Below are 14966 nucleotides of genomic sequence, written 5' to 3' on the forward strand. Positions count from 1 at the left end.
GACCTCAGACTCAACGAAGAGAAAACGAATTCATTATTTTCCCTGGTAAACTCACTTCTGTGCTTGCATTTAGAAGCTCTGCAGAATTGCTCTGCTGGTCATGCGCGTGATTAACCACTCTGTCACTTCCTAAGATAGAAATCTGGCCTTCACCTTTGAGCCCTTCCTCTCTCTTGTCATCTGCATTCTATCAATCATGAATACTAAGGAATCTAACTTCTAAATAGTTCTCAAATATCTTACCTACTCTCCATACTTATTGCCTTTATTCTGGTCAGACAGTCACCATGTATAACCAGGACAATTGCTGAATCCTCCTCACTGATTTTTCTAAAGCAAGTGTTTTGCCCCTGAAATCCATCGGGCTCTCAGTTATCAGAGTGAAAAATAGAAAATGCTGAATTAACCTGGTTACTCCTGTGCTTAAAATCTTGCATGGCTTCCCATCAGCTACAGGATAAAGTCGACAATATTTGCTGTGTGTATCAGTCAACCTCCCAGCAGGAAACAAATGCCATACTCCGAAGGATTTAACTGAAGAGAAACTAATGAAAGAGCTATTTACAGAGCTTTTGGCAAGATAAGAGAAACAAAAAAGATTAGAGGCACCCAGGGACCAGTAACATCATAAGGTTTAACCACCCTTGGTCTGAAGAAGGGTGTGTACAATAGAAGGAATTGTATAGCAAAACCAAATAAGACCCAGGGCCAAGAAAGAGGGATCCGTGGAAAGGAGCTATAAACATAGGGGAATGTAGCCATTGCCAAATCATAGCCCTGCAGAGAGGAAGCCAGGAAGATAAGTATTCAGCCTCTCTCTACTCCCACCTTCCAATCTCTTGCCAAGGCCTCCTCCTGAGGACAATTCTAAGTGCTTACATATTTGTTTATATACATTCTTTACATATGAAGAGACTGAAGCACAGAGAGATTAAGAAAATTACCTAAGCCCTCCTAGCTAATAAATGAAGCATCTAGGATTCAAACTCTGGAAGTCTGACTTTAAATTCTGTGTTCTTAACCATATCACTATAGAACCTTTCTAAATAAATATTTAGCTGCTGCACTTAAAACCTATTCTAATGAATATTCTTAAAGAATACACAAATTCTAAATGATACATTTAGATAACTATCACTTTGGAGCATGAATAATTTGAAGTTTTGTGAACCATGACTTATTTATGTAAACATAAATATTCAAAACAGAAGTTGCTTCAGATTTGTTGGGTATGTGTTAGGATTGTTAATGACCTTAGAATGAACAAAGAAAGGGCACCTGCTCAAATGAGGATTACTCACCTCTTCAGAGCTTTGGAATTTAAGTGCTTAATGAAAATGATCTTAAGGTCTGTTATAGATGATGAATGACCAGGAGTCTCTCTAGCCAGGAGGAAAGTAACAGGAATTTAAAACTGTATTGGTCTGTGTGATGCTGAAAGTGAAGCAAGGTCCACTATTTGGGGTGACACTAAGTTTAGTAAGCAGGGCTCTATCTCACCTCTAACAGGTCCTGGTATTTCAAGAGCAGAGAAATTCATTTCTAGTTCTGAATGTGTGTAGGATTAGAAGTCCCTGAATCTGGGATGCTGTTTTTAGTACTTGGAGCACTGAGAACTACTGAAATGGCTCTTATTTTACAGCTTGCTAGGACATTTTCAGGTGACCGTGATGGAGTGATAGTTACCTGGGAGAGACATGGATGATAATAAGACTTTTTTCTTTGATTAGCTGGTTCCCTTCTTGCCATTAATTCTCTTCATTATGGATGATACTGAACAGCTTTCAGAGAAGGTCTGATTTCTGATAAAAGATGTGAACATCTGTACAGATCTAATGAAGAAAAAGGACAGTTCCCTAAGATACAATGTGACATGTGTGTCACTCTCAATATTCATGAGTGACCAAAAAAATTTTTTTTACCTGGGTACTTTCTTACACTTTATATAAATAGCTCATCTCAAATGTCTACTTTCCTTAGTGAGTTAATGGTATTACTGTAGTTTTAGTTTTTTTGAGTTATAAACACTTTCTGAATGTTTATAATTAAAATCATACCGTTGCTCTTATTAATGAAATATGTCTCAAAATAAGAATGATTTTTTTTTTACTTTTGCTTCTGACGGTATGTAATGAAAACAATTTAGATTACCACAGAGTAGGATTGAAATATTTTTAAATGCACATTTCCTTTCTCCCAGTTTGATCTCAGAAATATTCTAGGGCCCAAATGTCATTGTCATTTTTTATATGCATTCTAATCCTTTCAAAGATACAGAAACTTCTGTGCCAAGAAAAACAGCTGTCTATATAAAATATACATGCGTGCACTTGCGCACACACACACACACACACACACACACACAAAGCATTCAAACCCAGTACAAAATCGGTATATATTAAAAATGACTGTTTGGGTGGTAATGATGTGTCAGTGTAGCTTCATCAGTTGTAACAGATATACCACTCTGGGGGAGACGTTGATAATGGGGGAGGCTGGGTGTGGGTCGGGGGAGTGGGTATATGGGACATCTCTGTACCTTCTGTTCAATTTTGCTGTGAACTTAAATTCTATTAAAAATAATTATTGCAGTATTAAGCTGGAGAAGCTCATCGTATAAAAGTCAGCTAATCCCAGTGAAAACTTCTTTATGTTCCACTTGATAATGATGCAAATCTTATATATTTTATGATGTACATAAAAATAATAAAAAGCACTAGGACATTGAAGAACATTATTAGGTTTAACAATTAAAAAGTTAATTAAGAAAGTTAATATGTGTAATAAAGTTGATTTAGCACAGCTGTAGGACCCATAGCCTTGTATGTGTTTATTTTTTTGTGCCAAGTTATTTAGTTTAACTGCTTAGCTTGGTGCTCAGTTCAAGAGTAGAACAGAGACGATATTTCTAGTGTCACGTGTCACCATGGTCATGTCATCTTCTTCTACTCTGTGAATGCCAAAGATGTGCTTTGGAGTGGAAGAGGTTATCGGGTAGGGGATGGGAAAGTGAGAGCAGTTGCTTCCTTTGGCTTGGCTCTGGTTTCTTGAAGCAAATGCTTTGTTGACCCTGAGTCAGTTCATCGTTGTGACCCAAGGTCTCATGTGTAGAGTCATCTCTCTGATATGACACAACAACTACCCTTGTATCTGAAATCTGTGCAAGCTGTACTCTGTCTTTGCGGCATTTACACACATTCTTGTGGCCCATTAGTTCAGTTACTGTTATCCATTTAACCAGGGCTCTGCTAGTCCTTTCAGTTTGTAGAGATCAGGATGGCATACCAGGGATGCTCTAAACGTCTGCAAGGCCGGCACATTTACTCTGAGCCCTTCAAGAAGTGGGAGAAGGTTTTCAATAGGACCTGTGTCCCTACACAGCCTTCACTACTACTTACCTAATGCTGCTGCTTTTTCTTGGTCCTTCTATCATTAAAGATTCTATTTAGTCAATAGCAACTGAGTGATTTTTTTCCTTAAGTGGAGGAAAATGGTTCAAGTTTATTGACTTTTAAACTTTTTCACAATCTAATTTAGAAAGGTTCTTTGTGTGTTAATAACAGCAAAATCCCCAAGCCTCTAGGATGGGTTCTCCAGACCTTTGCAGTCATGCCCTGTCCCTCCCTCCAGCCTGTCTTAGGCTGAACTGAAAACTTCAGGACTTTATGAAAGCCCTTCTTCTTTTCTTACATTTAGACTCTAAAATTGATCACTTTTGAATCTGAGAAATGTAGACATCCTTAAAATCTAAAGTGTACTATACACTTTTCTCAATTGTCATATTCACAAGAGCAGATTCTGCTGACGCCTGGGCTTTATTTATGCATGACCTGGGCTGAAGTTTACAGTTTGCTGAATAAATGGATAGAGTTAACAAGATTGCAAGGTTTAGAGAACGTTTAAATGATGAACTGTTTCAAAGCACTTTAAATGAATCCTTTTTTAAAAACTACAGCTTATGACTGAATTATTGAATTGATCAAAGCTTAGAGCGGAAGTGGTATTTAGAGACCCAAGGCTCTATTTTACAAATGGAGAAATTGAAAAGAAGTAAAGTGACGGGCTCAAGGTTCTGATTTTGTTACATGCCAGAAGTGGGACTACAACCCATGTCTCTGGTTCCCTCTCTTTTCTCCAGCTGCAGCTGAGTTCTTTTTTTTCCAGTCAGGCCAGCTGGCCACAGTAAAGAAACTCTAATACGTTTTTAGGGTAGAGTGAATTAATTTGAAAGTAATCAATAATTGCTCAAAAATGAATCTGATTTTCAAGCTGATTTACACTGACTCTTTCTGTTGGTTTTAACGAGGCATTACCATCTTTGGCATTATTTGGGGGATTTAGCTGAGAATAGCTAATCTGTCAATTCAGAGGAGGAGGGAATTAAGCTTGCTTGTAGCTTTTCTTTAAAAATTAAAAGGTATGTCTGAATTTATGACAACATTTATGAAGCTTTCTAAGAACAAATTTTTGTTAAAATATAGTTTTGTGGTGACTGGGTTTTATACTCGAAAGCAATAAATACACTTCAGTATGAAGTGAACACTATAAATGCTAACAGGTTTAGCATTGAATTACCACTAGATGTCCGTGATTCAAATCATTGAGGGCCTTTGGAACTTGGGAGTGTAGTTGACTTTGAGGAATGCTTAGTACTATTTTTTGCCAAAGCAAAATGTGCAACTATCAAGTTAGTAGTGTTACTCTATTTGCCATAATGACATAAATTATTTTCTTATTTTTTCTAGCAAATATCATGGCTTTGAAATATATCAAGGTTTTAACAAGTATTCCCAAATATTTTGAAGATTTCTAAGGGCATGTTTTTATTTTATGTTATCAAATAAACCACTCTATTATTTTGGATTTTAATGGTGACTTACAGAGATTTGAAAATAGGAAGTGGATGGTGTAGACAATGCTTCACATCTGTACCCTGCAGGCTGTTTGTATTTTCTTTGCTTTAGCAGAGAATGCCTAACTCACTAGAATCTTTTTTATTCCTTTCAGGTAAATATATTACCAGAAATACAACATCAGCTTTGCAGAAAGGAAGGATTATGTCAACTAATTAGAAGATTTCCAGGTAATCTTTCATTTGCTTCCTTATGCATAAACCTGTGAGATATATAGGCTTCCTCAGCAGATACCAACCAAGGAGCTCTCAGATCGGCACACTAAGCTCCTTTGTTTATCAATTCCACTATCACAAATCTTCCAGAATCCACTAGGTTTTGCCAATGGGAAGACCTTGATAATAAGGAATAACACAAAACATTGATATTCTTTCTTTTAGATTTGTCTTCTAACTTTCCAGATGAATATTCCTTTTCTTCCTATGTATTTGTCTTCAAAATAATTGCTGCTTCATATTTAAAACAATTATTATAGTACTTCTTAATTATATAAAACTTGAGGTTTTAAAAAAATGTATTTCTTTATGTTAAGTGATTCCGATCGTAACAATTTTGTTTCTTCTTTCTGAAGTTCTCTCAGTTTGTCTTGACAACTTTAGAAATTTGAGACAAAAATTACCATCTCACTTCCTCATAGAATCCCAGAGTGGAAAGAACACATCAGATGGCATATGCGTCTTCATAGATGAAATTATAGCCTACTTGAAAACCCATCAGTGAAAGAGTTCCTCACATTTCTAGTTTAAAACCCACTTAATGTTTAATAGTTATGCCTCTAGAAAGTCTTGCACTATATAATTAAAAATTAATTTGTGTCTGAGTTGAATCAGAAAACTGGTATCTTAACCCATCAGCTTTTCCATGGGGTTTCTGCTTCTACATCAAACATTAACCACATTGGCATATCCCATTATAAAGACTACAGTCTTCTGTTGTCATTTACCAAGGATTAAAATAAAATAAATATAAATCAGCAATTAATCTTTCAATTTAAGATACTCGTTTAAAATAAATAATAGCTGTATAAACCTGGTTCTGCTGTTATCATTTTATATGACAGGTGTAACTGACTCCCTCATCTCTTTGTTTTGTTTTTGTAAACTTTAACTGGATAGTTTTTTATTTTATTTAAAAAAAGTAATGTTTTTGTGAGAAGCAAGTAAAATATTCCCATTAATGCATTATTAATAAGTATCTAGAAATCCTTTAATTAAGGCAATTTGAAAAACATTTATTTATGTTTTGACCAGAACTTACATACTTTTAAAGTATGTTTTTCTTTGTTGCTGTTTACATTTCAAAATGATTGATTAGCACTGGAGTTAGCAGAATAGAATCATAATAATGAAAACCTGTTTGTAGCCAGAAATGGATTACCAGTTTTAAAAAGTTCCCCAAACAACTCTTACCTGAGTTTATATTTTGCTTCCATAAAATTAAAAAGTTTTTTTTCTGTCTTTTTTGCTTTAAACATTTTTTTTTCTCAAGAATATATATAAGTTCCAGACACATGTAGTCCTTTCCCCACTCTGTCTAGTTTGTAATTTTCTACTTATCTCTGTGACTAACGAGGTAATTTCATGGAATATATAGCCTTTTTAATCGAATTATTTCTCCTGTAATGTTATCTTTCTGTAGCTGAAGATAATTTTCTTAGATGTGTAGCTTTAAAGCAATATGTCTACAACATTGTTTTCTGATATAAGCTTTATAAACAATAGCTTATGTTGGAGACTCTGGCTATGAATATACAGTATACACTATAAAATCAGTATTCACAAGATTAAAAAACACGTTATTTGTTGTGAATGCTGAATATTTAATATTGAATACAGATTAGATAGCATCGTGCTGGTACCTAAAGTTATTTTAAAAAGTAAAGTATTATTAAAAAGATAGTAAAACTAAACATAATACTATATACTTTAGCCATTTTATTTAAAGCTGAAGTGGCCCATGCTGTTTTGAGCTGTGTTTCATTTAGAGACAGACAAAACACAAATTTTGAAACCAGAGATTTTAGCTCCACCGCCTATTAGCTGTGTGAGTTAAATTTGGGGTTTGTTGGTTTTGTTTTTGTTTTTGTTTTTTAATCTATATAGTGAGTAGAGTGAGACCCATTTCACAGATTTAATTTAAAAAATAAAGTGTAGCTACAGGTATGTCTATGTGTGTGTATAATTTTATTGGAAGAATGAAGCATATTACAATATATATGTATTATGTACCTCCAAAATGGTAACTGGATGATCCTAGATTTGAAAAGTCCAGTAACAGGCCTTTCAATATTTTCTCTCTTCATATGATTGATTATCACTACAGTTTTATGTTTCTGTCAAAAACTGTGAAGAGTCTGAGATTTCACCTACTTCCAAGCTCACAAGTCTGCCTGCCACAGTTTCATGGGAGCTGGCAGAAGACAGGAGACTCCTTGGTCAGAGACAAATGACTTTATTGTTTGTAGCAACAGCAGCAGACAGATTATCAGCATTTACACTGGTTCACTGAATCCCAGCTCCCGCAGGGCAAGTGAAGAGGGCTAGGAGGTGACACTTGTATACTAAGTGGTTTGCATTTCAGGAGCAGAACTCTGACCTTAGGGAGTTTGAATGCTCCTAATGGTCAGTGAGTATGCCTGCCCTTTGCCTCAGAGAGAGACATTATTTTTGTTATACCGGACAAAAACTTCTCTTTGCTCTGGAGTGAGACACCATCTCTATCTTTCAAGGCTATCTGCTGCATAAATATCTTTGAAAAGATAGAACAGATTGTCAGTGCCTCTGTTTGCAAACGATGCAAAAATGTGAAAGATGCATGGAGAAGTATCTCCTAACCATTTCAGAGAAGAATACCTGACAGGTTTTAGCTCTGAAGCTTAAACAATGTATAATTCAGAGCAAGATTTAAAGCCTGGTTGTGCTTCCGTTTTTTATCTATAAAAAGAAGACATTTGGCAGTGATCAATAATGGTAAGATTTCATGATTCCACCGTGCCTTTTTCCCATACAGACACGCTCTCCCAGGCTTTATCTTGAGCACTAGGTAGAGACAAGGATGCTATGAAAGGAGGGATGATCATCCTAATACATCTGAGTGGGACCTTGCAAGTGTGGCAGGACAAGCAGAGTTTGGGCCAGATATATTTGGGAGTGTTTGAAGACAGAGTGTAAGACTGAGACAGTCTGTTCCGTTCCCCAACCACACAGAGTGTACCTGCCATTAGACTTGGAACTCACATTGAAAGGCACAAATCCATGGAATTTTTACTGGCTAGCACAAAGGTTTATTTTTATCTTGCCATTTAATGCTTTGGTGTTTGACATCAAGTGTTTTCGTTGGCCCAAACTTTTTGCTAATGGTTTTTGTTGCTTTTTATTGTTTGGTTTTTCTGATAAAAAGTTTTTTTCCCCTATATTTGAAATATAAGTGCAAAACAAAACATCACGGAAACTGTTTTACTTGGGTTGTTGTTTTTGTTCTCCTTTATGATATCCAAGAAGCCCTGGTTAAGAGTGTGCCAAGGTTTTGGCTATTACTCATTCTTTCGGTAGTTTTATCTTAGTTCTGAGCACTGGCTTTTATGTGAAATTTGAAATGTACCCAGACTCGTACTCAAAGATAGCATTTTGAACATTTTAGGATCTCTGGCCTCATCTCTTTAGTAACGTGAGTACATAAAAAAAGAAAAGGAAAATGATAAATAGAATTTACACATTCTGTTGTATCGAAACAAGTGTAGACTTTGAAAAATTATAGATATTTACTACCAAATATAAAATATATCTTTAAACAACATAATTGAACTTATTTTTAAATATTGGCCAATAATAGCTTTTATCTCACATGGAACTGATGATTGTTTTTAAAAGTCTAGGTCTAAACAATTCTGTTTATCATATGATATCAGTGAAGTATCGTCAGGGAATCAAATAGCCTAGCTTGAATTTAAACAAAGCAACGTGGAAATTGTCGAATAATACCATTTGAGGATTTTTATTGATTTCATTTTTTCCTCTCCTCTGCTGTAAGGAATGTACTCCTTCAAACAAGAATGTGAGAAATGAGATGCCCAGTGTTAAAGGAAATTGGGGACTTAGCTCTAAGAGGCAATCAGGCAAACTTTCACAGAAGACCAGAGTTTGCTTATTCTCTGTGCTCTCAAATGCTGGCACCCCCTCTATGTGTCCTCTGAATGCTCCTTCATGCTTATATCTTTCCAGAGTCTTCCACCTCTGTCTCACACATGATTATATCCTTTGTGCAAAACATTCTTTCCCCAAGTAAAACTCTCATGTTTTTAGTATGACTGACTTCAGCTAGGTAATAGCAGCAAGTAAGTTGATGGAACTAATTCAGACTAAATTACACCCTCACCCCAGTCATAAGCCTCTTAGATGTATTTGCATTTTTATAAAAGAAGCTTGCAAACCCAGTGAATTTCTAACTGGTAGAATTTCTGGAAGCGCATTCAAATTCCCACTCAGTTCATCCAGTCCATTATCGAGACTATAGCCAGAGTGATCTTTTCCTCCATCTCTTTCAGACATAAAACAAGTCTATTAGGCAGTTTGTCTAGGGACTAAACAGTGATGCCCAGGTAACTAGCTATCTGATGCTCTGACTCGAGTTGGGGATGGATTTTTAACTAAATCAGAAGTCACACACCCAAATGTTTACAAGAGCCTGGCATGTGACATAAAGAATTTGTAACAGGGCTTCCCTGGTGGCGCAGTAGTTGAGAATCCGCCTGCCGATGCAGGGAACGCAGGTTCGTGCCCCGGTCCGGGAAGATCCCACATGCTGTGGAGCGGCTGGACCCGTGAGCCATGGCCACTGAGCCTGCGCGTCTGGAGCCTGTGCTCCACAACGGGAGAGGCCACAGCAGTGAGAGGCCCGCGTACCGCAAAAAAAAAAAAAAAAATTGTAACAAATACAGAAGCTTAAGAGACCAAATAACCTGCACATTTTCAGTATTTGGCTTGTCATCAAATGTATAGACTCATTAACATAAGCCATTTGGGCTCCAAGAAGAGAAGAGGAGTTGGAGACATAGGAAAGTACAAGGCGGTATGACGTGGCCTCACCCAGATACACCTCAGCAGAGTGGCATTGCTGGAAACATGAAGTTCCCTCATGTTTCTCATCCCTGTTAAATTCAGTTACCACTGAGATTCACATCCCATCTGGTGGCCTGGCCCTTCTCCTTCTACCTCTTTATTCCCGTACTTCTCTCCACTCCTTCCTCTTAGCACACGTTTGCATTTCTCTAAACCCTTGGTGACTCCACCTTCCATTTTACTCACAAAGTTAATCCCTAAGGACAATGAAGCTGGGTGTTCTACTAAAACCTTAATCTCTGGAGTTGGGAGGGATTTGTTGGTGTCTCTCTGCCCGTCCTCCTTACGCTCATCTCTCAACATCCTGATCATTCAGAATATCAATAAGGAAGTCATCACCTTGGTTAACTCCTTCTGGAGACTTCAGATCTGCCACCATTCTTATCAGTTTTGATGTCCACACCAATGACCCTTTCATCATCACAGCTCTTTGATCTCATCAAATCCATGACCTTCATTCCTCTGCAGCTTCTGCCTCCCGCCTGTGTAGCCTTGCTGATTAGTAACTTGCATCACAGACAACTACATCCATCTTTGAGACTTTAAACTAATTTACCACTTTATAATCACTGTCTTTCTGGCTTTTTCACTCCTTCAATGCCTCTGAGCCTAGAATCTCAGATATCACTTTCAGTACTCTTAATTCTGCTACTTTCTCCAAGGCCCTCAGCCATATTTGGCCATTAGAGAGCATGAATAGTGGTCAGTGGAGGTGGATTCTGTTTATCAAGCGTGATTCTGTTTTCAGGCATGAAAGTTCATAGAAATGTTCTTCTCTTTCTTTCCTGTATCCTGTTAAGTTTTTTGGCCACACATGAGAAAGAAAATAGAAATAAGATTTTAAAATTATCAAACATGCATTTTTTAATTCTTTACCTTTCCCTTTTATTATGCCTTTATGATGCTAGTGAGCTACATTCAATATGAAAAGAATAGAAAATATAGATAAGCAAAAAGCAAGAAAAAATGTAAATTTAGTGAAACTACATAATTTTCCATACTTTTCCTGTTCATGAACAATATTTACATACTAGAGTACTATGCAATTCAAGTGTGAGCAAATCATGGCATGTTTATCCGTGGAAAACTATGAAGACATTAAAAGTGATGGAGGGACTTCCCTGACGGTCCACTGGTTAAGACTTTGCCTTCCAATGCAGGGGGTGTAGGTTCAGTCCCTGGTCAGGGAGCTAAGATCCCACATGCCTTGCGGCCGAAAAACCAAAACATAAAACAGAAGGAATATTGTAACAAATTCAATAAAGACTTTAAAAATGGTCCACATCAACAATAAAATCTTTTTAAAAAAGTGATGGAGAGCTACATTTATTGGCATAGAAAAATATTCACACTATATTGTTGAGTTAAAAATAAAGAGGAGTGGGCTTCCCTGGTGGCGCAGTGGTTGAGAGTCCGCCTGCCGATGCAGGGGACACGGGTTCGTGCCCCGGTCTGGGAAGATCCCACATGCCGCGGAGCGGCTGGGCTGTGAGCCATGGCCGCTGGGCCTGTGCATCCCGAGCCTGTGCTCTGCAACGGGAGAGGCCACAGCAGTGAGAGGCCCGCGTACTGCAAAAAAAAACCAAAACAAAAAAACAAAACAAAAATAAAGAAGAGTAATCCTAATATATATATATTACATATATTTTATATTAGTATATATTTTACCTATTCATATAATATCTATGTAAAATATATGTTAATAATATATTTTGTTTTAAAACTATATACTTACATATATACATATGTATATTAATTCATTTAGTCCTCACAATGTCTTCATGAGGGAGATATCATTATTATTCCTATTTATCTCAAGTATAGAGAAATTAAGTAAAATTTTCAGTATCACACATCTAACAAGTGGTATCTTCACATAGTCAGTATGAGTCTGGAGTCTGCTTTCTTAACCACTTCACTCCTCCAGACTCCTCCGGGTGGCATTCACGGCCTGCCACAGGCTGAGGTCCCTATTTCTCCCTGGTCTCCTATTGTCCCCCAACCTAACTCTCTGCTCAAGCCAAGTCCCTCCCTTCACTGTCCCTTCAACACCAGGCTTACTGCCCGCTCCTTCTCCTGCCTTTACCCTAATGACCTCATTTAACTTAACCATCGCTTTAAAGACATTGTCTCCAAATACAGTCACATTCTGAGGTACTGGCGGTTAGGCCTTCAACATGAATTTTGAGGGGATACCATTCAGCCCATAACAGCCAATAAAGAGGCAGAGAACTGTGACTGGCAGTTCACCAGATCCGTATGGTGAGAGGAGAACAGATCCCCAAAGGAAGAAAGATACTAGACAGATAAAAACAATGGATGTCTATTATTATAGGGTTTTGTTTTTTGTTTTTTTTGTTTTTGCGGTACGCGGGCCTCTCACTGTTGTGGCCTCTCCCGTTGCAGAGCACAGGCTCTGGATGCGCAGGCTCAGCGGCCATGACTCACAGGCCCAGCCGCTCCGCGGCATGTGGGATCTTCCCGGACCGGGGCACAAACCCGTGTCCCCTGCATCGGCAGGCGGACTCTCAAGCACTGCGCCACCAGGGAAGCCCTATTATAGGTTTTTGATAAATATTTATTGATTGTTTATGATAAAGCCCATGGAATTCTTTAGGTAGAACGAATCATTCTGCCTAAATGATCCATTTTAAAGAAAGAGAATATTCATGTTTCCTTCTCTTTGTTACTTTCTACCATGAACCCCAGTTCTCACATGCTCTCAGACCTTTCTCTGCTCTCCAGAGCTAGCTAATATGAGAAATTAATTCGTTCTGCTCTACTTTCCTCTCTCAAGTATACCCTTCTTTTCATTCGATATACTTCAACCCAAAATAATAATTTTATGGATAACAATTTTAGACACCATTGCAGACCAGTCAGAATTTCATGGAAACTATTGAATTATGCAAATGCAGCAATCATCTACTGAGTCTGGCCTATCCATAAAACTGATCACTCTGCCTGTGAGCCATCAGTCTCTAACTGGACTAATCACGGACACAATCAAATGTGGACTTTGAGAAAATGATAGCATCGCCTTGCTTCATTTCCTTGAAAATGGGAAAAAATATTTGCTGCTTATTATAGCCTGTTAGTCGTAAACTACGTAATTCTTCTTTCCATTTGACATATCTTAAGACTAAGAAGCAAACTTGTCGATGTGCTTGGCATATATATTGTGACATGCTTCCTGCCCGGCCAGTGGCAAGACAGGAGGGAGGGTCAGTGGAGGCTGGTAGCACTGGGGTATGAGGGTCAGTGGAAGCTTTGGGAGACTCACTTTTTCTTTGGGAGAAGCTAGATCGAGCTCAGTGACCCAAAGGTGCTTCTTGCTCTGGTGTTGCTCACGACATTATACTTTGCACTTTGGGCATCAGGACAGTGTGAAAGGGACAACACATCCATTTTCCAGTAATGGAAGGCAGCATAATGGCAGCTCCTTGACATCCCGGAAGTTGTCCTAAAGACCAGCTGGCTGAGGGAGCTGATTAATCCCTCTGCTCTTTGGTTAAATGGCCCTGACCTTTTAAACTTGAACTGGTTTGGTGAATCATTACATTTCTGGTGCATGACTTGCGTACCTCCTGCCATCATGTAGGTATATTTACTTATTTCACTTCAGGAGTTTGTTATCTTGGGCCAAACACTGGGACACATGAGGGGCAAGATCTCATAGCACACTTGCAACAATGTGTGTGATTCTGATGATTAAATCTGATTTTCAACAGACCATAGAGGAAGAGGTGATAAGAGAGATACTTACTTTTGTTGTCCAAATCTTTCCAGCAAGTCCCCATTTACTTATTTCTGTGCTAAACATAGTGGAGAAGCACTGCATCTAAATGGCACCAAAACAGCTTGTTAAAACATGAACAACTTTAAACAACAAAACTGAGTTCCCTTTGCATTACGTAATAAAAACTCAGTGAACTATACTTGTACTTCATGGATTTGTTTACCCTGTTTGCCCAGCCTGCATCTATTAAATCAATAGTTTATTCCTCGCTGTGTGTAGATACGTTCCGTGACTCAATATGTTGCCCTCTGAAATAAACTCTACCATATTTGTTTGCCTTTTCCTCAACAAAAACATTGCCCAAGCAGTGATTGTGATATTTTCCCCATATCACTTCTTCCTGAGCCACTGTATTTGCAACAGAAATACTAGCAGAGAATCTGAAATCTTGATAAGATGCCTCCCAAAAACATAACTTGCTTTAAAATAGATGAAAAACCTCTTACAGAAATGGCCAAACTTTTTATTTTAAGCCATCAGGGGCTGCTTTATTTGTGGATTACAAGAGCTAGATTAAGAAGGGGGCAAAATGAAATCAAGTTCTAGAATTTGGGCTTCCCTGGTGGCACAGTGGTTGAGAGTCCGCATGCTGATGCAGGGGACAAGGGTTCGTGCCCCGGTCCGGGAAGATCCCGCATGCCGTGGAGCAGCTGGGCCCGTGAGCCATGGCTGCTAAGCCTGCGCGTCTGGAGCCTGTGCTCTGCAACGGGAGAGGCCACAACAGTGAGAGACCCGCGTATCGCAAAAAAAAAAAAAAAAGTTCTAGAATTTAGCTGCTGAAGTGGTGAAAATTCATCCTGAAGCTTACATACTTGCCTTGTTTTGTGAGTAAACTCAATAAGCAAAAGACAACTATTCTATGTTTTTGATTCATTTATTTCTGTATATATATACAGAGACAGAGAGAGACAGACAGAGACAGAGATTTTGGTGTTGGAGGATATAGTATGTTGAACTTCAAGAAAATCTCTTACCCAGTCTCTTCTGGTGGTAGAGGTAGATACTGAACAACAACAACAAAATTACAAGTGTTATGAAAGGAAAACAGTGTTAGTAGGTTTGCAGTGCTCATGGCTTGTTCATTCATTTTCATGGAACTCCAGGGCTGTGAACTGACTTTTGATTTGTAAGATATCA

General features: G+C 38.0%; 1 protein-coding gene across 3 annotated transcripts in view; it reads left to right on the forward strand.

Annotated features, from left to right (window-relative positions):
* CPED1 (cadherin like and PC-esterase domain containing 1) overlaps positions 1-14966 on the forward strand; it is a 318360-nt gene that overhangs the window by 69815 nt on the left and 233579 nt on the right. For all 3 annotated transcript variants that reach the window (XM_082631609.1, XM_082631610.1, XM_082631611.1), the window contains exon 4: positions 5008-5083. In XM_082631609.1, the coding sequence (XP_082487735.1) occupies positions 5008-5083 (76 nt within the window). The remainder of the gene's footprint in view (positions 1-5007; positions 5084-14966) is intronic.

The sequence above is a fragment of the Mesoplodon mirus genome (genome assembly GCF_964341445.2).
Source record: "Mesoplodon mirus genome assembly, chromosome: 9".
Taxonomy (NCBI): domain Eukaryota; kingdom Metazoa; phylum Chordata; class Mammalia; order Artiodactyla; family Ziphiidae; genus Mesoplodon; species Mesoplodon mirus.